Raw genomic sequence first — 26,515 nt, 5'->3', positions numbered from 1 at the left:
AATTACAGAACATTAAAAAGTGTTCTTGAAAATACCTTGGTGTTAATAGGTTTTGTTTCGGAACACTGACTTTGTTCATCATCTTTTCTCACATCCTGAGCAATCGGCTCGTTGCCTGAAAAACAAACAACAGTTCAAGCATTAAAAAAAAAAAGTATTTGTCAGATTTTGATGTTGCTTTTACACCGGCAATACCATTAGTGCTATTGGAATAATATTAAAAAGCAGCATCTTATTTACAGAACTATGAACAGGAAGTTATGCTGATCTCTCTTTGAACAGGAACACAAAATAATTACAACAAAGAATTCCATGTTTCTTATTTTTTTGAAATATGAGCTCAAAATTGAAATTTTACTGATACCGTATCAAAAAATGAAACATCACCCGTAACTTTAATCCAACCAGAGAAATCTGTTAATGAAACGTGGGACACTATCATAAATACTGCCTGGCTTCAAATTGCTTCCTTCATCAAATCAACGTTCTTAAAAGCAGAAAGAAAACAGTTATCAAAGAAATGACATAATTAGTTAGCCTAATGTACCTTTTTTATTGTTTTGTTGCAAAAAAAAAAAATCAAAAAAATTTAGTAAGCTTTTTTTGAAGTAAGTTTTTGCTTCAGTTGAAGGCAGAGTTTAAATAGCTATTACTGTCTCATTAAATAGCTATTATCATCTCATTATTATGTCAACAAAATGGCTGAACAAATATATTAGCTTAGAAATATTTATGCTGTTCAATGGACTAATTTCCTTCTCAACTTTTGCTTCTAGACACACAAAAAGGTTACTCTCGAACTTTGGTTTTCCCAGTCTAACAGAAAGAAACAATGTCCATTGAATGGCCAGGTATTTCCTTGATGATCAGCTCTCCTTAGCTTTATTTTCCTTCCATTTTTTTTTGTTTAAGGATAAAGTCAGCAATTATTTTATAGATTAAAGAAAGTTTGTTCCCCTATGATCAAAAAAGCTACAATACTCTTCTGTATACTACTGAATTTGCTACCCTATTATTTTAAAGTATATGAAGCTATTTCAAATATGTTGAGCTGTTTTGGAAAGATGTATTTTTTTTGGATTTTGTAATTCCCCATTCCAGTCTTTCCTTCAAGAGAGAATTTTATGGCCTGATCACAGCAGGACTTTATTTTGCAACAGAAAAGCTTTACACATATTTGTGCATTTCTGTATCACTTACATTTTCCTTTATCTACCGTTCCTGAAGATTTACATTGTATTCCTTTAGATCTATGTTCTTCAGTTATCTTGGTATCCATGTTTTCCACCTATGCATAAAATACAAAGAAAGACAACTCTTTACCTTCTTTTCCATCTTTTTTCCTCTCCCATAAAGTTTATAAACATAGAAGGGATACAGTTATTCCTATTCACTACTTTTAAATACAATATCCATTAACATGGTAAGTAGTGGAATTACAAAACCTGTCTCTTTCTACAGCACAAAGAATGTTACTACTATTATGAAAGCACTTCTGGCTTGCAGTATTTGCACATTTTTTAATCGATCCTTTTAATAAAAAAATGCTTAGTTTTAATTAGGCATCCTACTATGTGTTTTAAAAGCAATGTATCATAGCAATATACTCAAAATATATTTGGATTTGAACGAAGGACACTCTCCAACAAGCAGAAACAAAATCCGTATCTCATTAGAACCAAAACATGATCAAACAACATCGTAATATATATATATATATAATATATAGTATAATAATATGTTTTATATATATTACTATATATAATATATTACAAAGTTAAAAAAAAAAGTTGAATATTCAAGTTCAAGAAACTATAGACACATTTTTTAACCTGTCACCTATGTAAACTGTCTTGCTACTGCTCCATAAGAAACACTTCAAAATCTTCTCAATTATCCTTATTATAATTACAGGTTCCACGTTCTTGTGAGATCACAGTGGACTGCACTAAAAGAGCAGCTTTCTAGTCCCAATCAAAGGCCCCACTATAATCCCTATTTTGCCCTCTTTTCTCAAGAAGAGGAACAAGCTTCTACCTTCTAACAGTTAAGAACACTCTTGAAATAGCTGTAAAACGTTAAACAACAATAAAAGATTTATTTACTTGTAAATTCAAAAGAGTAATGAGGCATCAACCTACACAGCTGCACAGTCTCCATATATACACATATATAGGCTCTGCATATACAAGAAATAATATTTTTGTTTAGAGAATATTTAATGTAAATAGAAGTTTTAATGTAAATAGAAGTAATGCAAGCAAGAAGAAAGCAGCATAAACTGATAGTAAACTTTTTTAAAACAAAACAAAAAAACTTACATGAATAGTTTCTCTTCCTGTAGCAATATTCCTCTGCTGCAAATCTACTAAAAATAATAAAAAAAATAGAAAAAAGTTTAGCAGCAAAATATCTTCATATCTTCTATTTCACCTCTCTGAAAGGGCTCTAAATAAATACGTGACACTATATAACTTGCTTTCAGTGTTGAAAATACCATTTACCCAAGCACCTTACCCTTTAACAGTATATCATCAAACAAAAATAAAGCAAATGGATTTCTAAAGCATAGATAGATGAGAATCATGTTAAGATTAAAATACAGGCATTCACGAGGCTGTGTTCTGTGAAACATACAGGAACCTTGAAGTCGCAAATACACTTCTGACATTTGAATGAGTCAGTCACCAACATCGCAGACCTAGATGCTACATCATGGGATGAAGTAAGCTATGCTGAAAACTAAGCTGTAACATCAGGCTTGGCAGAGAACTAAAGTCTGCACAATTGTAGCAGTGAGACAGCGCACATACAGAAGCTGTTTGATTGCTAGACTGTGCTGTACTCCAGAGCCAAACCTTACATATCACAAAAATGTGGAAAATAATTACGTATTATGGAAACTAATGAGTCCTTCGCAATTTGGAAAAATTCCATACCTTTCAAAGTCACTTCATATAGATATAAGTAGAGAAAAAAAAAAAAAGCTGCTCTGTGAGAGGGTTCAAAAAAAAAAAAAACAACAAAAAGAACCACCTTTATATCTGATTCACATAGGCAAATGAATTAGTATTTTTATTTTAAAAAGCTGCTAACACTTTCCAACCAGCTTTTCTTTCAGCTAGAACATAAACCCACGATCCAATAAAGCCATTTTTACATAAAACTCTATACAGTTTGTAGCTGATTTCTTAAACCTGTAAGTTTTAGGAACAATTTATGCACAGCTATACTGTTTAGTTGCACAATATCTTCCAATTTTTAAAGCAGTGTCAAATGAAGAGCTAGATCCTACCCACTCAAACAGCAATGATTTGTTTACATTCCAAGGAAGCTTGGACTACTAAACTACTGTGTCTGCTGTTCATACTGATGACAGGACACACATTTGTCTTTTAAACAACTTCCTTTTACGTACGTTGAGCTATATGTATATATATATATACATAAAAGAGAGATTATTGTGCGTGTGGGGAAAAAGCAAAAAAAATCTCTACCAAGAGCTACAAAGCATTATTCTTTCTTCAGTGTGTGTCATATCCAACATGATTTACACAACAAATGGATTTGTGTTAAACATTTTACATGGAACAAGATTATTACAGCCAGTTCAATGTGCACATTTTAAAATTTAAGTAGTGTCTGTCTGGGTGACTGCGTGATGTGAAGTGGCACAGATCTGGTGTCCTGAAGACCACATTCTTCTAAGCCATTCTTGGGATTTACACTTTCTTTCTTGTGAGTTGAGCATGTCTCTTAATACCTGGATGAATACACTACACCATTAAAGTAGGTATATGAATTTGACCTACCCCAAGAATAAAAAGGAATCTAAGGCTTCACAAGGCAAATTTTTATGGTAAATTTTTATGCATATACAAGTAAGCTTTATAGAGCACCCTTTCAGTTTATGCTTTCAGCTGCAATTTCCATAAGAGGAAATGCATCTTTAACCTCTCTGGACTCTATACAGCAATATCACTGGTACCTCCTGGAATTCATTTTAGTTTTGCTTGTTACTCCATTAACTGAAGATTAACTCTCATCTGGTAGTGTTGTAAACATCTTTGTAAAGCATCTGGAGCATGCAATCCATCAGGATGGGAACAAAGTTGGGGTGTGTTTCTGCTTTAATAGGAAAGCCAAACAACTGCAACACATTTGAAAATGTGTTTCTAGGAATGAGGGATTTTTTTTCCCCCTGCATTTAAGACTAATTTAATACATTGAAAAGGAATTACTGAGCACAGATCTAGAGTTGACTGAGATTTCTAGCTAGGTGACTACCTACTTATGAATACTATTCAAATTTTAGTGGATGGATAGATTTCAGTGGTTAGCCAGAAACGTTTTAATCTGATGGAAGGCAAAACAGACTAAAAAAATTCCCATTATTATTATTATATATATATATATTTTTAACTTTCTGTAAACTCTCCGTGGCTTAGTCATACATTACTTAATTGACATCATATCCCCAAGGGGCTGTCATGACACCAGAAACAAGGTTGTTCTAATTTCAGAAAGAAAGCCACTCGTTGCAGAAGTTTCTGTTCCTGAGCATCAAACATTATTTTATTTATTGAGTGCTAACATTCTTTTGAAATCCACATTTTTTGAATTTTTTTTTTTTTTAACTTTAAGTGCTTTCCACCTTTCTTTTAATGTATTATATTGGAAGAAAAGGCTGATCCTCCCGCTCTCTCCTGTAAACCAAATGCAAAGCCACATGAGCTCCTAAGAAGCATTTAGTGACGATTTCCACAGGCTTTGCTTCAAGACCTCTAGACAAAGTCTATATCAAATCTACAAAATTCCCCTTATGAGTAATAATCAAACCAGTATGAAAAATAATGTACTATCAGCATAAACATCACCTTTTTGTAGCTCTTTAATATGAAGATCCACACATACTTCTTCACTCCTTGGACTTTCAGGTTGTTGCGGCTAAATGCAAAATCAGAGAAAACAAAATATTACAGGCATCCAGCACAATTTTGTTTTGCTCCCCTACCTCACGTAGTAATTACTATTGCCTTTTGACTGATAAGCCTTCAATAGCTAAGACAGCAGTACAAATATTAATAGGAGACACTGCCAGAGCTCAGTTACATTACTGTTGAACACTGCGGTGCCATGAGCTTGACCTTAGAGTTAACAATGGTATTATAAGAATGGATTAGTTTAACAAGGAGATCCCAAAAGAAATCTCAGGAAGGTGCAAATTCTTATTCCAAAAGGAGCTCTGGTCATGACAAGTACTCCAGAAACATACACACATATACAGAAAAATACATATCTAACCAAGTTGAGTGAACGTTTTCCAACTCATGCCTGTTTTCTTTTTTTTTTTTTTTTTTTTTTTTTTTTTTTTAATAAAAGCTGCAGATCAGCTGTATATTACAAATGCATGGGTAAGTACACTTATGCAGCATGCAGTCAGATCCCAACACTGTAAACTCAGGTACACTGTCATGTGAACATAACCATACTGCCTGTAGGACCACCATCTTACACTGGTAAACAGTACAGCAGGCAGTACTGAACTCAACTCTGTAAATCCCACCAGACTGAAGCTGATGTGGATTTTCACAAAGTGCATTTCAATGCATTGAAACCATTGCTCAGAAACACTTAACTTGTCTGCCCTGTGCCTGGTGGCCTTTCCAGAAATGCTTGCAAGTCTCTGAGCCATGCTCTGAACCGAGGGATACAATAAAATGAACAGCACTGTATGCTTACTATTTTAAAACACTAATTGACTGCCACCTGTGAGTGTTAAGGCATATATGAATACTTTACAAGGTATACATGAATACTTTACAAGTAATATCAGAAACAACAACGTACAGTATAACTAGTTCTGAAGGAAACGCAAACTCGGATGTCACTGTCATGGAAGGAATACGGCTGAGGAAGGGAATTGGTTCTACCACAGAGTAACATGGACATCACACAATTTAAATGCCAACTGCTTAGAAGAGCAGCTAAATATTCCAAAAAAGTGACCTTCTAAATGTTTTGAGGTTCAAATGCAATCCTTGCTGCACAGAAATCAAATATTTAGTAAGGAAACCCTAGAAAATTTATGTAGTCATACAAGAAACGGCCAAAAAAAAAACCAACAAAAAACACATACCTCTTCAGTTTTCAAGTTAGTTTCAAGTTCGACTTCTTCTGCCAACTTTGGTAAAGCTGCATTATTGCCTAATGAAATACAAATACGTTAAAATTATTAATTACATTATGCCATAGTTACCTCATGCTACAGTAGGATGCTATCCCTCATGAACCAGCACATGAATTCAACCCCCTCCTGTAGGCAATGGAAACAATAGTTGCCTGTCTGTAGCAAACCAGCTTAAAAGAAACCTTGACATCTGCAAGAACACAAGTACTTCTCTGTTTTTCCTTAAATACAAAAAGATTGCAGAATAGAAGTTACCAGGATTTACCACAGCTTATTTATGGACTTCAGACTTCAGCTTTTCTTGCTTTTCCTTTGAAAACATCAACAGATTTTCTCACAAAATTCCGAACAGCAAGTTACCTTTGTATTAAATACAAACTACTGTTACCCCGGTACTTACAAAGCCTGCATCAGTGGATGACAAGAAACCAGTGAAACACCAAAACAGAAAAACTAACATTCGAGACATACGTGAGAAGGAAAAGGTTTTGAAAGAAGTGTTTAACCAACATCATTCCATGTCCCTTGGCATAACTGAGGACAGGCGTATTTCTCTACTTTTTTTTTTTCCCATTTTTTTTTTTTCCCACAGTTTAATTTCTCCAAAATTTTAACAAACTTAAAATTTTGAATTCATTATGGCATTTACAGAACTTATTATTTCATAAACTTACTGTTTCAACTACTCTGGAGGCTCAAAAAGGAGAAAGGCTAAAAATAGCAGGATGTTCATTATGCGGTATTTTAAGGAACTAGCAACCATGCAAGTTCACTTCAAATGTTAAATTCCAGAAAAATAGATCTTAAAAATAAATCATAATAGCGTCATATGCTATCGTATCTTGAGTTCTATATTAAAAACAGACACCTAAAATCATTGCTCTCCTAAAACATTTGTTTATTTAGGATCACTAACTCCTCCAGAAACACGAAAGAGGATAATTTCAAGTCTATTAGTGTAGAGACAAGACAAAATTCAGCATAAGAGAATGAATTGAAGTATTACCATTAAGAAACTACCCTGAGAAAATCTGCAGTTACGACTAAGAATAGTTGCTCAATCTTCAAAACTCAGTAAGTTACCATTCTTAGAATGTTGAACATATGTTTAAATGAAATACATTCTCTTTCCTATAAAAGTACTCCTGAATTTCAGAACATGCTAGTAACAAAACCTATTTGTAGCTCCATGATAATTATCCCTTGCAAACATCATCATAACTTAGATCATAACTCAATACATTTTATCTTTCTGCACTATTTTTTGTTCAGTCACACCAACGCTCTCAGAATCACATGCTTAAAGTATTTGCCACCAATTCTTAAAGATAGAGTTTTGCAAACTACACAGAAGTCTGGTATATTTGAACAGAAGTTATTAGTAATTCAGCATTTATTAATGACAACTATAAACTCAAGAGAGGAAAAAAGCACACAAATCCTCACCTGAATTAAATGTTGTATTACTTTTCTGAAAAGTAACTTCAATTCCAATATCATCTATTTTGACCAAGTTCAATTTGTTATCACTGCCATGTAGTTCTTCCACATGCAACACAGGCAGGTTCTTTTTTTCCCCTAATTCTGCTTCTACAGTCACTTCACCGTGGTCATTATTTACAGTTACTTCACTTGCAGAAACTAAGGAAAGAGCCTGTGGCCTAGGCAGTGGAGTCCTTTCAGAAAAGTCGCTTTCTAAAAGCAAGTTTGAGTTAAATTTACAGTTTACATTCTGTAGAGTTTCACGCTCTACTGCTGCTTCTGAAATCATACAAGAGAGTTCTGATGTATCATCTGCCTGCAACACATCTTCAGCTTGCTCGTCATCCTCATTTGCCTCTGAGGAAGGACTTGCACTCACAGCAGTCTCTGTACTAATCTCCACACAAAGAGCTTCATCTACACTCATGAGGTTCACCGAATTTTCATCCGTTTCTGTGACTTCACTGTCTACAGCAGTCTGAGATGCTGCTGATTCTTCCTGCACAATACTCTCAGGGGCCTCATTCTCTCTACCAATGACAAGCAAAGAATTATTGCTGTTTTCTGGGCCTGTGGTTGATAGGATGCATTCAATTTGGTTAGCAGTATTAAAGATGTCCTCACTTTTGTCTTTTTCTTCTGTACTCTCAGCAGCAAGTTGACTTTCTTCTATGACTGCAAAAGTGAAGAGACTATCACATTCTTCCATTGTGCTTAGAGTGATCACTGCCCCTTCCTCTTTATCTCCCATACTTGAAGCAGCATGTTGATCTTCACTGTTGGTGGCAACCCTCAGCACAGGAGCTCCACATTCTCCCACAAAAATCACAGAACCTTCGCTCTTTGCATCTGTATTGAAAGCAGCTAGTCCAAACCCTTCATCTACAGTTGCAGTGGTCTCCACGATCTTGCATTCCTCTGATGCATTTGGAGAGAGAATGGTCTCTTCATCTCCTTCTGCCACAAGAAGCTGACTTTCAGCTTGTGGTGCTGCACTGATCAGGACTATCTCACATTCTTCTGTCATACTTGTCGTGATCATAGCAGCTTCGTATCTCCCTTCTGTTTCTGAAGCAGTGAGTTTATTTTCATCTTGCACAGCTACACTAGACATAGGAGCTTCAAAACATTCTGCTGTACTTGTGGAGATCATTACTGTTTCATTTTTTGATTCCGTGTCTGAGACATGCTGAACTGCCTCTTCTGTGACCTCACCTGACATTAGGATTACTTGTTCTTCTACAACACTTGTGGAGATCATAGCACACTCATCCTTTTCTTCTTTACTGCTAGCAGTTGGTCGACTTTCATCATCATCTCCTCCCACACTGGATGCACTGGGCATGGGAACATCATATACTTCCATATCTATAGAAACCATAGTATTCTCACTTATTTCTTCTGTTTTCACAGAGGGGAGCTCACCATCGTATTCAATAGTGGCACTTGACATAGGAGCCTCAAATTCTTCCACGATACTAGTGGAAATCATCGTGCACTCATCTTTCTCCTGCTTGCTGCTAGAAGCATGCACACTCTCTTTAAATTCTGTAGCTGTACTGGGCATGGGCACCTCTGTGTCTTCGGTGTCTGCTAAGACCATAGAGCTTTGCCCACTTTCATTTGCTCTTGTAACAGCAAGCGGACCTTCCTCAGCATCCATGGCTGAATGTAAGGGAGCATCACTTTCTTCCACTGTACTGGTGGAGATAATATCACCTTTAACTTTTTCCTCTCTGTCAGGAGAAATAAGAGAGTTGTCATCTTCCTTTGGAATGGCACTACTTATGGAGCCATCAGGTTCTCTGCTACCAAAAGAAGTCATGGCGTTCTCATGTCCTTCTTCAGCACCAGGCTGACCCTTATCCTGCAGTGCCATAGCACTAGTCATGGGGCCCTCACACTCTTCAGCATCCATAGGAATGAGAGTACCTTGATGTTTTCCTGTATGTGCAGCCATGGCACCCTCATCAGCAGCACTTGCACTGGTTACACTACTTTCAACAATTCCTTTGGCATTTTTGCTGGTTGTGCCATGACTAGCTTCTTTCTCAGCACCCGTCACGCTGTCAACCATAAGCTTATTTACATTTGGGCCAGCCACTCCTGACTCAGCTTCCATTTGTTCGGTAACTATGCAGATAATGGAACTTTCACCTTCTTCTGCACCTATACAGATCAGCGCATTTTCACTTTCCATTCCTGTGCAAGGAGAAGCATGCTCAATTTCTTCATTTCCTCTTCCAGTACTGGTCACAATACCCTCATCTTCTTCATCCTCTTCTTTTGAGCCTGTACTAGTCACAAAACCTTCATCATCACATGAACCAATGCTAACCATAGCGATACTGGCTTCCTCTTTTGTTCTTGTGCTATCCATTAGACTTTCACATTTTTCAGCATCTAAAGAAACCACACACCCTTCATTGCTGTCCTCCAGTCCAGTGCAGACTACTGAAATTTCAGCATCATCTTCTGGAGTTATGCCTGTACTGGTCACTGTGCTTTCACCATTTATAGTATCCTCAGATTTGTCACCATTAGTTCCAGTTGTAGCCTCATTATTTGTGACCACTGCAATACACGCCCCACTTACAGTGCTTTCTCCTTGGGCATCTGTACCAGTCACTGAGCACATAATGAAGTTATGACCTCTTTCTTCTGCACCTGTGCAAGTCACAGTACCTTCGTGTTCTTTTACTCGGCCAGCTCTCTTACTGCCCCTGAATTCTGCTGAACTGTCACCACTTGTTGATCCTTCACCTGTTTCTGTCCCTGCACTAGTTACAGCGCCATCACTCTCCACTTCACCTAAGCAGGACACAGAACTTTCTAATTTGCTTGCATCTCCACAAGGTGAGGTCTTTCGCTTCTCTTCAGAGCCCGCACTAGTCACAGCATCATCTTTTTCTTCTGTCCCAGCACTATTCACACTATCTTCAATTTCTGCTCCACTTGCATTGACTGAATCCTTACCACTTTCTTCTGCATCAACCATGGTACAGTCACCATTTTCTTCTTTTGTACTTGTTAGGAAACTTTCACTTTCTGCTAACCCTTCAGTGACGACACTGCCACCGCCTTCTTCTGCTGCTGCAACTGTACACTCACCGATATCTGCTCCCGTGATGAAACTGCCTCTCTCACTACTTTTTACCCATACACCTGTTGTGAAACCTTCATCAGCTTCTATGCTTGTGCAGATTAACGCCACCTCACTTTCTTCTTCTGCGCAAGTGGTTGTAGCATCACTTTCCTTTTCAGAATGTGATGCACTCTCAGTTCGTTCTTCTCCTGTACTAGTGGCCATTACAGTGCTCTCAATCTTTTCTGTGCTAGTTCCTATCACAGTGGCTGGAGTTGTTTGCAGGCTGCTGTACAACAAACTAAGTTTGCTGCTTCCTGCACTGGTACCTACTGCATTGCTTTCATTTTTATCTTCCATGCCAATCACACCATTCCCTTCTTGCCTAGTGGCTACAACAGAACCTTTGACTGTTTCTTCAGGAACTCTTTTAGGCACTAACACAGAGGAAGATTGTATCATGTCATCAGCATCATGCACCTCATTCTTTTTCACATTATCCACCATTGTGCTCCTCTCTCCCTTTGTGGAATGGTCTGTTTGCAAACACTCTCTTTCTTTTCTTTTTATTTTTTTTAGGAGATGTCCTTTTGTTTTTACGCCTCCACAGTCTTCAGTCACGTCAGTCACCGAGCTTTCCTCTTTTGTTTTCAACTCTCTTCTTTGAGTGCTTTTTAACTTTGCTGATTTGTCATAACCTTCTTTAATAGGTAAGCCAGTTGTACTGTCTTCCATTGCCTGCTCATCAGGCTGTGGTGCCTCGTTATCCTTTTCTCTACTGTTTGTCATAGTGTTGTTGCCATCACCATCTTTCATGACAGAACTCAGCGTTGCGCTATCTTGTTGTTCCATGTATACAACCCGTGCTGCATCATTCTTCAAAATGAAAGCATCTTCAGACAAAGAAGTCCCATCTGAATTATGGCATTCCTCTTTAGACATACTATCCAAGGAATCTGTAAAATCTGAGATATCAATATCCATGGACTTTGCATCAGCAGCATCTTCTCTGGAAGAATTACCTGCTGAAGAAACATTATCTGAATTAGAATTTATCACAGTTTTAAAATTCTTTGGTTTTCTGCTGTCTTCTGAAGTTTCATCTTTACTGTGAGCATTCAGTGAGATTCTACGACTTGTTTCACGCACAGCACTCGTTTTATAAGCTCCTTGTTTATTGGGTCCTTGATCCTTGGAAACTTGTTTGGACAAAGCGTCTAAGGCACCATCTTGCTTATTAGGGATATCTTGTTTAACAGTTTTTTCAACTGCAGCCAGAAACTGTGGTTCACAAGCTCCAAGATCTGCCATACTGTGTTTTAACTCCTTACTTGAAACAGAGAGCGCAATTTTTTCTTTTGCTGTGTACTTCGCATCTGCAGCTTGGAGTGAATTTAGAATGCTTTTTCCTTCAGTTTTAGATGCTTCTTGTACTTTTGCTTCTTCCACGTCAAGTTCCATCATCTCTCCCTCATGACCAGAATACACACCATCAGTATTTACACTTGACTTCTGAGGGGCTGGAGTATGGCTACTTACAGTTGTGCCAGCTGACTGCTTTTCCTCTCCCAACAAATCTTGGTTTGATACACTGCCTTTTCTGTTTTCACAGGGTATCTTTTTACTTTGTTTTTTATCCATTGCTACTGTGATGCCCAACACTTTTTCATGCCCACTGTCCACTTCTTTAATATCTTTATCCTCCGATTTGACACACTCTTCCTTCTTCTTTATTTCCTTGTTGCTGTGCTTTAAGCTTCTGCTTTTGTGACCTTCAACAGAGAACCTTCTTTCTAGTTTGGAGTTACTTAAATCTTTATCACCTCTACATTTCTCTTTAACAGATCCTCTTTCTCCAGAATGTAACTTAACTCTGTGACTGAAGTCTTTTTGTGATCCCTGAGTTGACTGTATGCCACTTTCATTTTCAGTATCAGCACCACTCTCCTCAAAAACTTTTTCATTCTTGGATTTGTGTTGCTTATCTGAATCATTCTCTTCCATGCTCTTTTCTTTGTCCTGTTTCTGACTAGTCTCTTGTTTTGCTAAATTTTCCTGTAATTCAGTTTCAGATGCTTTGAGTTGTTTATTATGACTCTTTGACTTAGACTTTAACAATGATTTGTCTTCTACAAGGCTCTTAGATCTTCGTCTGTCTTTATGAACACCATCTTCTTGTTTCAAATTACATTCAGAATTAGTTGATTTTATTTCATGCTTATCTTCTGAGTAACTTTCACTCCTTTTTTGTGATGCAGAAGAAAGTTGCTTTGAGGCACTTAGGGAATCCTTCTGTGGCCTAGAATCACTCAGTGACCTTTTGGACTTGTATTCTGCTCTTGATTTTTCTGTTGAGAGATGCTTGTCTTTTTTATTTTCCTTACGCAGCAACTCTTCAGTTTTTAAAGTGTGTTCAGAAATATTTTTTCCATCTTTTCCAGTCACTGATATTTTCCGCTCACTTCGGTGTTTACTTTTTCTTTCAGGTTTGTCATCTGCGGAAACCTTTATTTGTTGATTATGTTTCTGAGCACCATCCTCACCTTTCAAACCTCTCTCAGAAGAATGGAGTTCAACATCTTCACCTGACTTATGAGAATTGTCTCCTTTATGTTTGTGCTTTAAAGAAATTTTATCTTCTACAGCGGTTATTTCCTTTTCATTTTTATCTCTGTAAGACTTGGCTTCTTTTCTGGCAGAATTTCTTGTATGTTGAATTTCTGCGTCACTATCTTTTTTGGGGTGCTTTTCATTTTTAAATGTGGTTTTCTGCTTTTGTGGTTCTTCGGTATTAACTTCTGCTCTATCCAGTTTTTTTGGATCCCTCGTTTCACTGTCCTGCTGGGTTCCTTCAGCCTGAAGAGAGGTAGAGGTTTTTCTTTTGTGTTCCTTTTCCACTTTAGAATCATTTTTGCTTTCCTCAGTTGAATGCACCGATTCTGAAAGTCTTCTAAGCGGTTTAGAGATTTCACTTTTCCCATGATTATGCTTTAATTCTTTTGAAGAATTTTTTTCACAAGTCTGTAAAAGAAATTTAAACATGTTACACAGTTCCTCCACTATATGCCTGACAGAATTCTAGAAGACAAACTATCCATAAGAGCAATAGAGCAGGGGACCCACTTTCTGTAATAAAAATTAATTTAAAATATTGTTGGCAAGAAAAGGATATTTGCCTTATTTATTTCCACTGATTGCCATTGTGGGAAAGCCAAAAGAAACAGAAGTTAATGGTCTGCTTGACTTTGAATATCACTTCTTTATAAAGTAACCTTTCTTTCTAAAACAATTTAAATAGACTTTTAAATGGACAATTTAAAACCCTTTCAAAATATTAACCCTTTCAAATGTTCCATAATTTATTTCAAACAGCCATTATGCTGTTTAAATAAAAAATAAAAACCCACAAAAGATAGTTTTAGATTGCCAGCTTGACTTCCAGCTATCACTTTTTTGGTAATAACATTGTTGATAAAAACCTCTCAACCTAAAAGCTGTCTTTTCTGTACTATTCAGACTATATTTAGTTTCTCTATAAGTTCCCAAGGATAAATTTATATAGATCAAACTCCTCAAGTCTTTGCATGTAAGATGTACCTCACTCTTTTAGAAAATCCAACATGTTTTACAGAATACAGCTCAAAATCTCTCTTTTCTCCTACTACAAAATAGGCCAGCACCATACACTATGTAACCTAATATTTACTGGAGTTCAGAAAACACTACCATGGTAATGTTGTATCACTAACCCAACTCAAAGTAGTAGCAGGAAAAAAAAATCATTCACAGGAATGAATGGAGTAGTATACAGTTTGGTATGGATGTATGAACAAGCCCTATTATAATTAAAAAGAAATATCACAACATTCGTTTATTGAAATGAATTTTAATAGCTTAGGAGACACATACCTCATTTGTCTTTTGAATTTCCTTAGAATCCTCTTCAGTTGGCTCATATTTCTTTTTCCAGTTATCTTCAACATGCCTGAAACAGGAATTTGGACAAGCAATTAAAAAAGGAAAATAACAGACTAACATTAGTTTGTAAATTTTCTGCTTTTAAAGCTGAAGGCGAGAGACAAACACACTAAAACACTGAACACAGTCACACAACTTCTGACTAAATGGTATGCCCAAGCTTTTTTTTCTTCTTGGAAAACTATGTGTACTAACTTCACAGGCGCTCTCTGGACAACCGCGCTTTAAAGCAGAGAATGTTAGTATGACAGTATTAGTACTACAGTTGTCCCTGTAAAATGAATAAGAGACCCTACCACAGAGAAAAACGCATTCTCCCTTTATCACAGGAAAGGGAACTTAAAAAAAAATAAAATACTGTTTTTGTCTTTCAGAAACTTGTCTTATTTAATATTAATACATGTGTATCTAGATATGTATGTATATATCCACTTAAAACACCAAATTAAAGACCAGGGCAAGCTGAAGACTGAATTAATTATTTAAGTTACTCATATTGAAGGACTGCAGGGTATATCTCAGCTCATGCTGCTCTGCATAATGTATTTCCGTATATCTACAATATATACACACAAATTGTATTTTCATAGAATCATAGAATATCCTGAGTTGGAAGGGACCCTTAAGGATCATCAAGTCCAACTCTTGACACCGCACAGGTCTACCCAAAAGTTCAGACCATGTGCCTAAGTTCACAGTCCAATCTTTTCTTAAATTCAGACAGGTTCTTTCTTATTTTTTTTTTATGTATTACCATAAATACATACACAAGCAATTAGCTTAATTACTCTCAATCTGATAAGTTTCTTTTTTTTTCTAATCTTCATTTGTGAAGTCAAGAAATGATGTATTAATGGAAAGTTAGCAAAAAATTATGACAGAACACAAAACAATAAATATATACTAGGAACTCAGCCAGATAAGAAGAATAAAAGTTAATGGAAATACATTACACTAATTTTTTATATTAGACGCACAAACTTTATATTAGACACACAAACATCTAACAACTTTCCATTCTCACGTCTTTATCATCACTGTGTGGATGAGAAGTCACACAAAGGTTGCTACTGCAGCCTGTCTGAGCTGCACTACATTATGGAGATATAACTTTTTTTTTTTTTTTTTTACCTCAACTTGATGAGGTATTAGTAACAAACTTCACTGGATGTCTTAGGATAAAACTGTTAAAATAGGTAAGGCTAACTGCAAAGTTGAAGAGAACATCTACAGAAATGAAGTTCTAAAAACTTCATTCCTTTTGAGCAAATACATGAATACCTTGAATCTCTTTTTCTTTTTCTGCTCAAGGCTACTTTTTTTTCTAAGAATTTCTGTTCCTTAAGCACATCCTTAATGCTGGTACCAGTAGTTTTTGTGTCGAGACTTCTTGCTGAAGGTTCTTCTACATTCAAGCCACTTTTTCCTAAAATTATACACAAATGGTGAACGGCATAAGTACGTCTTTATATCACTGTTTGAGCTATAAATGAGATTGAAAGTGGGAAGTACTAACGTGTAGCAGAGAATGCTAATGTATATGGGTATTCAAGTAAAATAATCACGGATATATGAAAAATTGGAGACATTTGTGTTAATAATTTGCATTATCCATTTTCCTATCACATTACTATTAAAACAATGGGCTTTCAAGGGAGAAGACAAAAGACCTACTGACATTATTTTACTCTGAAATCATTTTCCCTTAAAATAAAAGAAATAAAAGGCTAATGTGTAATTTTCATACCTTTAGCATTCTGACTTCCACTTTTTAGTGACTTTGTTTTTTCTGCAGCTTTCTGTTTACGCTTTTCTTCGAGTCTCTCTCTGTTAATTCGTCTTCTTAGGAGTCTCTCTTCTTTTTCTTTGGCCTAGAGATATATAAACAAGAGAAAACAAATTATCATTAGGTCAAAGAGTGTTCTTTGACTACAAACATACATCTAAAACCTACACTTTTTTTACTCTCCACACTGAATGACTCAATTAAGGAAAAATCTACCTATCACCTATTCTGTGAAGAGGCTGCATGCACTTAGTAAATCCTGTCAACACCAAAAGACCGTTCCTTTGAGAGTGAAGGAAAAGATGTCAAAACCGCAGTGTGCTTTTTTCCCCAACTGCTAGAAGCCTTCTAGGTTCACCCAGCAGAGTACTTCCCTGCAGTGTGGTGTTCCAGATCATGCAATACTGATTGAAGGATGAAGGAGGGACACAAGCAACAAAAACAAAATGAAAAGAAGCAGGAAACTCCCCCTCACAAACCACCACTGGTTATAAGTGAAATTTCTGTGCTGAATAGTTTAAGGACTTATGACAGCGAGCAGTAACAAAACTCACACTTACAATGGATTGTCGACGTTGCTCTACAGTTCGCTCATCATCAGAGTCACTGAAGTACTTGGAGTACAAAAAAGGCTTTCGAACATAAGCATGACGAACAGGCTTGGCTTTCCCATCACTCATCTCATTAGAATGAGGCTTTGTCTTACTCTGATTGTTTTTCGCCTCCTCATCTGGAAAGTTGGTGAAATGTAGAGATATACTGATAAAATAGGGCAGTACTTTCACCATAATTTTTGTAAAAGCAAGACACAAAATTTAGTAACTTACTTTCTTTAAACATGGAAGCAGTCAAAAAAAAAAATCAAATATTGTGCAAAGTACCACTAGATTATGAAAACATGAAATGAATATTTGTGTACATTATTCAGCCGAAGAAAAAATCCAAGATACTAAATAAGAAGTCAGAATATACCTTCTTCTGTGTATTAAACTAAGCTTCATTCTAACACCAAAAATGTGTACAATGTTTAAGACCTTAAAAAATAAGTAGGCTTATTGAAATATATAAACGGAACACATTTGTTTATACATGTAATTAAAGTAAAACTGAAATAGTTTGATTTCTATCATGATGATTTGCAATAGAGCAAAAATATTTGTACTTCAAACAATTCAAAGTATTTGTATGCTTGAAATATACTTAAGGCTTATTTCACTTCATGCAATCTGTCACATTTACAGATAACACCAAAGCCAGAGAATATGCAAGTAATACAGTACTGCCAAGTAATATAGAGCAGAAGAGAAGCTCAGAGTATACAAGACACAACTCATTCATGTACTAAGACACTGTCTTATGAAGTGGTTAGTTATTAATGAACGCAGAAGTCACATATCTACAGAAATCAAAAGAATCTGAGGTCTGCTCAAGGAGAACTCAAAAAATGAACTGCAGCCAGTGAACAGGTTTGGTGTTCCCAAACTCTTAAAAGTTAGATCCATTCATGTTCCTTCTACTGTAGCCAGGTAGAATTTAGAAATCCCAGAACGCTTAAAGCTCTGAAAACAACCTAAATTGACAAAGTCTGCTACACCCACTACTGCAGGATCACAAACAAAACACTCCAATGATATACTGAATTTGTGGCAGAAGGGAGGGTGAAAAGCTCATGGCAAAGCCACATATCCATCCATATCCAAATGCTATGCGTTTCTGTTGCCTTTGGAATACTGTAGTACAAGTAAGATTCACAATCCTTAGAATACATCATGCTGTTAAAAAAGGACTCAAAATATGTTTAGTGCTCATCTTTCATGATTGCACAAACACTACCACTCCACATTGAAAGTCTTTCCTCAAAATAAAGACAATAGAAAATATTGCAAAATGTCAAATTTGGGATAGGATGCACTCAAATAACAGAATTATTGCATATTCTTTCTTGCCATTTTACCACCAAAATTAACATTCTAATTGTTTTACCATCTGATGTGATCTCCCCTTCTTCAGTACTGTCAGAAATTACATTTTCCTCTTCACTCTCTTCTTCAAAGGAAGAAAGGTCACTGGTATGGACAGAGCTGACAGTGATGTCACTGAGTACATCCAAATCCGAATCTATTGATGTATGTTCTTGCAAAGGAAAGAATAGAGAGAAAAGGCTGTAATACAGCATACTATATTTGAGAATCTTTTCTTACCAAAACAGGTGTTTTTTTTTGCCACTGAAAACAAAGCTGTCTTAAGAAATAATAAATAAATAAATAAATAAACACCTTAAAACGCAGACTGGGAAATTTGAGAGATCTTACTGGAATAACACAGATGACCAATAATACACACACTTGAAGAATCAAAAATGATCAGATTGCTAATTTGGGTACCTTGGTTAAGGGTAATGAACCAAGAGATAACTGTGGCTAGCTAGTTAAGTTTGCCAGAACTAGCAGAGAACATACATTCCCCACACACTTCTGATTCAGCTCCTGAATACATTTGAAAAGAACAAAACAAACACACATAACAAAAACAACTTCATATTTTAAGAATGAGCATTGTCCACATCATACCTTCCTTATTGCTTTCAGTTGTTTTATGTTTATTGCTATTTTTTTCTGGGACTGACTGTTTCGCTGGTTCCAACTCTCTCCCTTGCTTTTCTTCTTTTGCCTTGGTAGTATCATCACTTTTCTTTGAATGGTCAGACTTCTTGTCAGGTTTCTCTTTCTTTTCTTTTCTTCTTTCAACTTTTTCACTGCTGTCTGGTTTCTTGTCACATTTATCTATTAATTTACTCTTTTGCTCTTCACTTTCCTGTTGTATTTCTTTACTTGTATTAGTCAAACTATTAGTATCCTTTGCTGAATTTTTTATTTCTTCACTTTGGCTGGGAAGCTCATTTGAATCTTCACACTTGGCAGGTGTTTCAGTTCCTTCTCCAGAAACATCAGAAGTTGCTTTCTCTCTGTCTTGCAAGTCCTCTGTGTTTTTCTCTCTCTCAGCACCACCATCAACACTGTGCTGAGATAAGAGTCTTTTAGCAACTTTGTCATTGTTCTTGGAATTTGAGTTCTCTGTTGAAGCCCTGGCAGCACTTGCTTCTTGGTTAAGAGAAGTTATTGTTTCCAAAATGGACATTGCATCATTAGCTACATTGCCACTAGGAGTTGTAGTAGAGACACCTTGAAGAGTAAGAAATAAAAGTTTTAGTTCATCTCAGTTTCTGTGATTTTCCACAAAGGAAGCTTTTGAAATATTTGAAAGGAAGTGGACATTTAGACAGAATGACTTTAAGCAAGTAAATGGAAAAAGAGTGATTTTTATTTATTTGAAACAGTAATAACTAAAAGGTTTAACTAATTTTGCATCTGGAGAATGTCGTTCAGAAAAAAAAGTACCAGTTACACTCTTCAAGTGAAAGCAGGGGTCGTTTACGGGAGGGATGCTCAACTCTACCATCAATAGGCCTTGGACAAGCACAAAACTGAATACTGCAGCAAGAAGTCTACATTTGTTCCCCTTGGTATCTTCAGAAATGACATCAGAAATTAACTCAGTGTATCGATTATATAAAAACAGAGCTATCAAAATGCCAGCTATCACTTTCCCATCCTCTTAGAAACATCTTTGAAGATGGATGAGAAAGGGTTAAACAGACTAGTACTGGGAGCTGCAGCTGGCTTGTTAACCCACTTACATTAAAGGAAGTGGGCCTCACAGGAAAAGGGCTAGGATTTAAATAAAGGCTCTGGTTACAAATAGATGGACTGCTGTGGAGTCTCTTAGGAAGGGAAAGAATGGACAATTACCTGCAGGAGTGTTTAGAAGCTGATACCAGGCAACATAAATGAAAATCATAAAGGAAGTACTGCATTTATAAACAAACTAAGGATTGGCTGATTTACACCAGAACCTAAGCTCCTGAGAGAATCTTAGCCATTAAAGTTTCACTGTACACTGCAACAGCATTAAGACAATTAAACATCTTAAAGACAAGCTTTATTCATCTATGAATGCATAAAAAAAATAAATCATTTTTCTTTTACACCCATGTCTCATCTGATCACATAACACATGCAGGGCTAAACCCTGAGGTCAACTTTTCTTCTTACAGTAAACTGATCCCTTGTAATCTCAGATAGAAGTGACAGAGCAGTACACGGCACCTCTCTTGCCTTCTAACTTTGTAAAAACAACAAGAGACAAGTATTATGGTATGCTGTCTGGAGCTCAGCTTACTAGCATGGATGACAACAATTCTGTGCTAGCAGCAAACCCAACTAATGCTTCTTCTCCTGAAAAAAATAAATATTTTGGTAATAGATTGCTAAGAGAAATGGTAGAATACCTTGTACTGTAACAGATGCATCTACTTTGTCCTCACTTGGAGTTGTACTGGGGCCTGCTTCCTCTTTATGATTCAGTGTAGCTAAAAATTCATGGACAGCTTTTTCCACCTGAGGTCTGAATGTATGGTTGATCTTTGGGTCCACAACCTGAGAAATAATTCTGTCAATTCCAGATTCCAACATTCCAGACCTGGAACAAAGTTACATTAATACTTAATAAAAAAAATTACTTTTTTGAGAACATCTTAATGATAAATGCTCATTTAAATAATGTAAACGCTCTTAAACACTTCAAGAGAAGCACCAATGCTACTGAATATTGCTGCAGGAGTGCACTTAGCCAGCTACCTGTATTTCCACAGCTCTCTCTATTGCCTTATGAACTAAAAAAAAAAAAAAAAGCTAAAGAAACAAAGTGATCCAATCACATGGAATTAACATAACAAACGGCCCGTGGTTACATCACTAGAGGTGATGCCTACAGGTATTAGCTAATTATAAAAGTGACTTTTGTGGGAAAAAGGAAACCTGATCTTATCAACTCCCTTAGCATAAAACAAACACATTCTAGAAGGCATGAGGGACAGATGAATACTAGACCAGTCATCACTGCCCTAATTTACCTTTTGCACAATACAAGGTGACACCTCAGAGTTTTTACAGCTTTATAGAACACCCTTAATGCTAAGTAAAAAAATAAATGACAACAGAGAACTTTTTACCTGAGTGTTTTCTCTAGAACCCTGTATGTTCCAGGAAAGACTATGTTGCCTTTTAAACTCATTGTTTATTTAAAAATCCCCAGATCCTCTGTACCTGTCACCAAAGGTATCACTATACCTAACAGAACACACTTGTTCAGAAAGACCTTATTTGACCCAGTTCAGTGGCCAAACTCATGCTTCCTTGAAGAAACTTTCTGATGATTCTTATGACTATTTTATAACAAGTAAAACTAAAGGGACTCTAATGAAATAATCAAACATGAGGTAAGCGTTTGACATCAGTTTGATATGACAGCCGTTCTGCAAAAGCTCTTCTCGTAACAGATTTACATCCCATTTCTTATTTCGTGAATTTAACTTTGCACTCTGCAGAGCTTGATCAGTCAAATCCTATTAACCTCCTTCGCTCAAAACCAGATGACACTAATAATTTTATTAATTTCTGACTTAAAAGAGACAGGGAAGTTAATCTTTAACTAGGATCTTATACCCCAAGTCAAAACGAAGCTTTCCATCCTTGGATCAACTTGGACCAGGCAAAGTAACATTCGCAGCCTAACTCTGGCTAATGCTGATGGTGAGCTGTTAACGGAAATACCACCACCTTTAATGAACACCAACAGAACCTTCTTCGGGGGTCCCTCCAAAGAAAGGGGACAGTTTACAGCTGACATAACGCCTGAGCCACCCACCACAGAGCACCGTTTGTGTCCGGCCGAGCGGCACCACTTACTTGAGCACCTGCTGCCTGATGTTATTCCTCAGCTGGTTCTTGTTGAGGTGCGGGCTCCAGGTGTGCGTGGCCAGGTGGTTGGAAACGAAGTTGTCCACGCGCTGCCTCAGATTCTGGTAGGCGGGCTGAGGGGGGGAAAACGGCCCGACAAGACGGGAGAGACAAAGCTGAGAGCTGGCACACGAGGCTCCGACACACGGCCCCCGCCCCGAGCACGGTGTGCTGAGGGGAACATCAGCAGAGGGGGCAGCCCGGCGGCGGGGCAGCGCCCCTCGCTCGCTCCCCCTGACCCCCCCCCGAGCCCCGGCGATCCCCTCAGCCGCCTCCCCATTACCTTGGTGTCCACGTCGGCCAGGCAGTCGCGGCGGAACTGGTCGAAGAGCCCCTGGCTCTTGAGGTGGCTGACGATCATGGAGACCAGCTCGGGCTCCGCCGCGCCTCCCCCCGCCGCCGCCGCCGCCGCCGCCCCGGCCCCCGGCAGCGGCGGCGGCTGCTGAGGGGGCGGCGGCGGCGGCGGGGGCGGCGGCGGCGGGGGCTGCGGCTGCGGGTTGCTGGCCATGGCGGCGGCTGCCGGCGCTGCCGGCCGGGCCGCGGGACCGGGCTCGCTCCCGAGCGGCGGCCGCGGCGGCTTTGACCCCGGAAGCGAAAGGGAACGGAGGGAGGAAGCGAGAGGCGGCCGCAGGGGAAGGGAAGGGAAGCGGCGGCGGCGCCATGCGACCGCCGCCGGGCCCTCGGAGGGGGCGGGGCCACCGGCGGGCAACGGCGGGGCGGGGGGGGGGAACGGCGGCCCTCAGCCCCCCCCGCCCCATTCCCGGGCGGGCGCTGCGTGCGCCGCCCCCCCCGCGCCCCGGCCCTGCCGCCCGCCCCGCGCCGCGCTGCGCGCTCCCGGCCGTGCCCCGCCCCGCCCCGCCCCTTCCTGCGCCGGCCGCCATCATGGCGGGGGCGGCCGTTGGGGAGGGGGCGGGGCTAAGGGGGTGAGGGAGACGCGTGAGGGCTCCGCGCCGCGCCACGGGGTTTTAAATTATGGATTTTAGCGGATTTCTGTGAGGGAGCAGTAAATACGGAGATGGGGAGGGTGACGTCCTTGTACCTGACGTGGGAACGGAGGGAGAGTGCCGGGTGTGCTTTGGTTCCTCACTCTTTGCGTAAGAGGCTAATCTGTCCTCCCCACGATACGCAAGAAAAGTACAAAAAATACATAAAAGTACACCAGAGATCGGCTTGCAACCTAAAAAAAAGGAGACTCGGCAGTACTAATACTTCGCTTACACAAGTTTTGTGGTGTGAGGAGTGGAGATCTCGTGCAAATGGTAGAAATTGCCATCTGTAATAATCGTTATAAATCCGACCGTAAAAGCAAGAGCCTCAGGACTCTTACTGCACACTTAGAAACATGTCAGAAGTATAAAACTTGCCCCTAGCTTCCCTGCTGTGAAATATATACTTCTAGATGCTGTAGAACTCCACAGAACAAACTCCATCTAACATGTTTAAGAGTATTGTGAGACTTTTATCTATGGGTGCTGGAGTAATTAAAATCTGGCTTTTCTTTCTAGTGTCATGCTTCATACATGGACATCGGGAAGGATCAAAGCACCAAAATTTAGGAGGGTCCAGAAATCTGCAGTTTGGCGCCTGGTCCAGTCCCTACTCACATATGCCTATGTGAGGCCTGCTGGCCCTGTTACATCTTTTCTCAGTAAAGTTTTGTCAGTGGTGACTAAAGGCCATGTAGTTGTCAGCCAGAAAGTGCAGAAGTCAGGGGTATCATTTTTGTAAATGCATTACTAATTTTAGAAATTGTGTGTGACCATGAGAGTAGATGAAAAATTCAGACATCACCAGGAGGTTAGCAACATTTTCATGTTCTTTTTTTTTGTTGTTGTTGTTGTTAGGAAAAAAGCACTGCAACTTCCATTTAGTTATTTATTTTTCAAGTATAATGCAGAAAAAAAAAAAGTATTTTAACAGCACAAGTAAGATTCTTGCTTCCTAGAACATCATACCATTCACACATACATCACAGACAGCCTGGAGTACCTGTGGCCTTTGTCTCCAGCTATGTCAAGGAATGTGCTGTGAAGAATACTAGAGAGCAGGAATCCATTAATAAGATTTGGGAATTTAAGGGCTATTAGGGATCAGTTATGCCCAGTGGTCTGAAACTATTGCAACAAGCAGTCCATACTCAAACTGACTCAACAGCTGAATGTGAAAGATTGTTCTGTGCTATAAGTTAAGTACTATCCCAGGTTGCATGCAACTTACTGACTTTTGCAGGCTTTTCAGATATGTTATTTACCAACCTCGGTAATCCAGCACTCTAGAACTTTAATCCTAAATGGCTTTGTTGTTGTTGTTGTATGGGTCCAATTGTATGTTGTCCTTTGGGCAGACGCTGTAAAAGAAACTGGAAGACTCTTGAAAATAGAAGTCATTTGAATTAAACTGAAGTTAGCCTTCATTTGTCTCTTAGTTTTAAGAATGCTTTTTGTTCTTATATTAGCTGAAAAATGGTTATATAAAGTCTTGAATGCTAATGAAAAGGTACATTATTTGTTGTCTGTGCTATAATATAGCCATACCGTTATTTATGAATGCATGAATAAAAGTTAAGCCATCTTGCCATTTGCAGTGGACTCACAAAGGAACTTATGTATTGAAGTGTAATTGTTTCAATTGTTCAGTATTATCCAGTACTTGTAGATGTTTATTTTTTCTTGTATTTATTCTTGTAGTTTATTGTGGTTACTCACTTACTGATTCCTGATATCCAGTGCTAGTAAAAAAAATTTATTTGTGAGAAAATCGGAAAAGATCAGGTAACATCAGGTAATTAAGCAAAAACAGTTTGGACTGAAACTGAAAGATAAAAGCGGATTTTTTTTTTCTCCAGTATTTTGTTGTTCTGAGTTGAATGATCTTGTTTACCTTCAAAGTCCCAGCAAATGTTCCTAACATATGTTTGTATTACCATATGAATTTCCACATGCTTAATATCTTTCTTTATGCTTGGAACAATTATTTTCTGGAATAAGAGTACCTCTCCTTAACTTTTGATTTTTCCATATTCCCCTCATTCCTCATATTTTTACTTGTTTAAAAAGTTTAATTACATGTAATGTTGTGTTTGGCTTATGCCTTGCACTGTAATTTTTTCTGTACATTGAATTGTACTTTTGTCTATTTCTAAAGTAATTTGGAATATTATATATAATGTTAACATCTGTGATCACTAATCACAGTATGAAGATCTTCATTTTATGCTTTGTGTTCTGACTAGTACATTTTACCTTATTTTGAACTTTTAGTGAATTGTTCTTCTTTGAAAAAATCACTTTACTTTCTAATTTTTACATATCCTGCAACATGCAAGCCCCATTGTGGGAATTTACAAAGCAGCAATGGCTACAAGTGCTTTCTCATACAGTCTCATTTTAAAATGTTTTTTTTTTACATGTATTTCATATGAAAAGTCCTAGCAAGTTTCTTAATATCTCCTTACTCAATAAAGTAGTCCACTTAACAAATATTTCTCAGTTCCAGCTGTGGTTCATAAAGTTCTGGCAAAATTTAAGTGTTGAAGAAATACTGAGGTTCAAGAAAAATGACAAGGAGGTGCGTGTGATATTGCGGGAGTAAAAAGTTTACATGGCTGCAAGAGGAGACTGGACAAATGCATGAAAGCCACTTGTTGAAAGTCACAAAATCCATGGAAAGTGCTTCCAGCTCAGAATAATGGAGTAGAGTAATAGAATAAGTACACAAACTCTGAAGCAGAAAATCTGCTCTTAAATAGTAATAAAATAATGCGTAGGGTTTGGAAGTACTGTTTTTCATACTAGTATATGTCAAAATAAAAGGTCCGCAATAGGTATCTTTTTTTTTTTTTTTTTTGACAATGCTATTCTGTGAATGACTTTAACAAGCATTCAATGGCCAACATCTGAAACTGATTCACGAGTTAATAAAATTAAACTACTGAAGTCAGTTCATAGCATATCTGACAAAAGTGATAAGAGAACTTGGCAGGCTAGATGGTATTTTTTTTCAGTAAAACAGTTTTTTTTGTGCAATTTGTTCATCTAAAAATTTTTGCTTATGCAGTATATGCAGATAATTAATCTAATTTTATGAAGTAGCTGAAATCCAGGTGGCTGTTGCTTGTATACATTGTTAACATGAGA

General features: G+C 37.8%; 1 protein-coding gene across 4 annotated transcripts in view; it reads right to left on the bottom strand.

Moving 5' to 3' along the window:
- The window catches only part of BOD1L1 (biorientation of chromosomes in cell division 1 like 1), a 35,888-nt gene extending 12,689 nt beyond the window's left edge, over positions 1-23,199 (bottom strand). For 2 of the 4 annotated variants that reach the window (XM_082760019.1, XM_082760020.1), the window contains exons 1-15: positions 22,663-23,199; positions 22,329-22,453; positions 20,870-21,060; positions 19,092-19,703; positions 18,505-18,654; positions 17,082-17,251; positions 16,483-16,606; positions 16,017-16,161; positions 14,667-14,742; positions 7,637-13,778; positions 6,140-6,207; positions 4,878-4,947; positions 2,322-2,368; positions 1,201-1,288; positions 36-115 (exon numbers count right to left, since the gene is read on the bottom strand). In XM_082760019.1, the coding sequence (XP_082616145.1) occupies positions 36-115; positions 1,201-1,288; positions 2,322-2,368; positions 4,878-4,947; positions 6,140-6,207; positions 7,637-13,778; positions 14,667-14,742; positions 16,017-16,161; positions 16,483-16,606; positions 17,082-17,251; positions 18,505-18,654; positions 19,092-19,703; positions 20,870-21,060; positions 22,329-22,453; positions 22,663-22,887 (8,313 nt within the window). In that variant the 5' untranslated portion in view covers positions 22,888-23,199. Of the gene's footprint in view, positions 1-35; positions 116-1,200; positions 1,289-2,321; positions 2,369-4,877; positions 4,948-6,139; positions 6,208-7,636; positions 13,779-14,666; positions 14,743-16,016; positions 16,162-16,482; positions 16,607-17,081; positions 17,252-18,504; positions 18,655-19,091; positions 19,704-20,869; positions 21,061-22,328; positions 22,456-22,662 lie in introns of those variants that run through there. The other 2 variants (XM_082760021.1, XM_082760022.1) reach the window with 2 other exon arrangements.
- Between the last annotated feature and the right edge of the window lie 3,316 nt (positions 23,200-26,515).

This window comes from Aythya marila (genome assembly GCF_965140915.1).
Source record: "Aythya marila genome assembly, chromosome: 4".
Lineage (NCBI taxonomy): Eukaryota > Metazoa > Chordata > Aves > Anseriformes > Anatidae > Aythya > Aythya marila.
The sequence above is the reverse complement of the archived record's forward strand: the minus strand, read 5'-3'. Positions and strand labels throughout refer to the sequence as shown.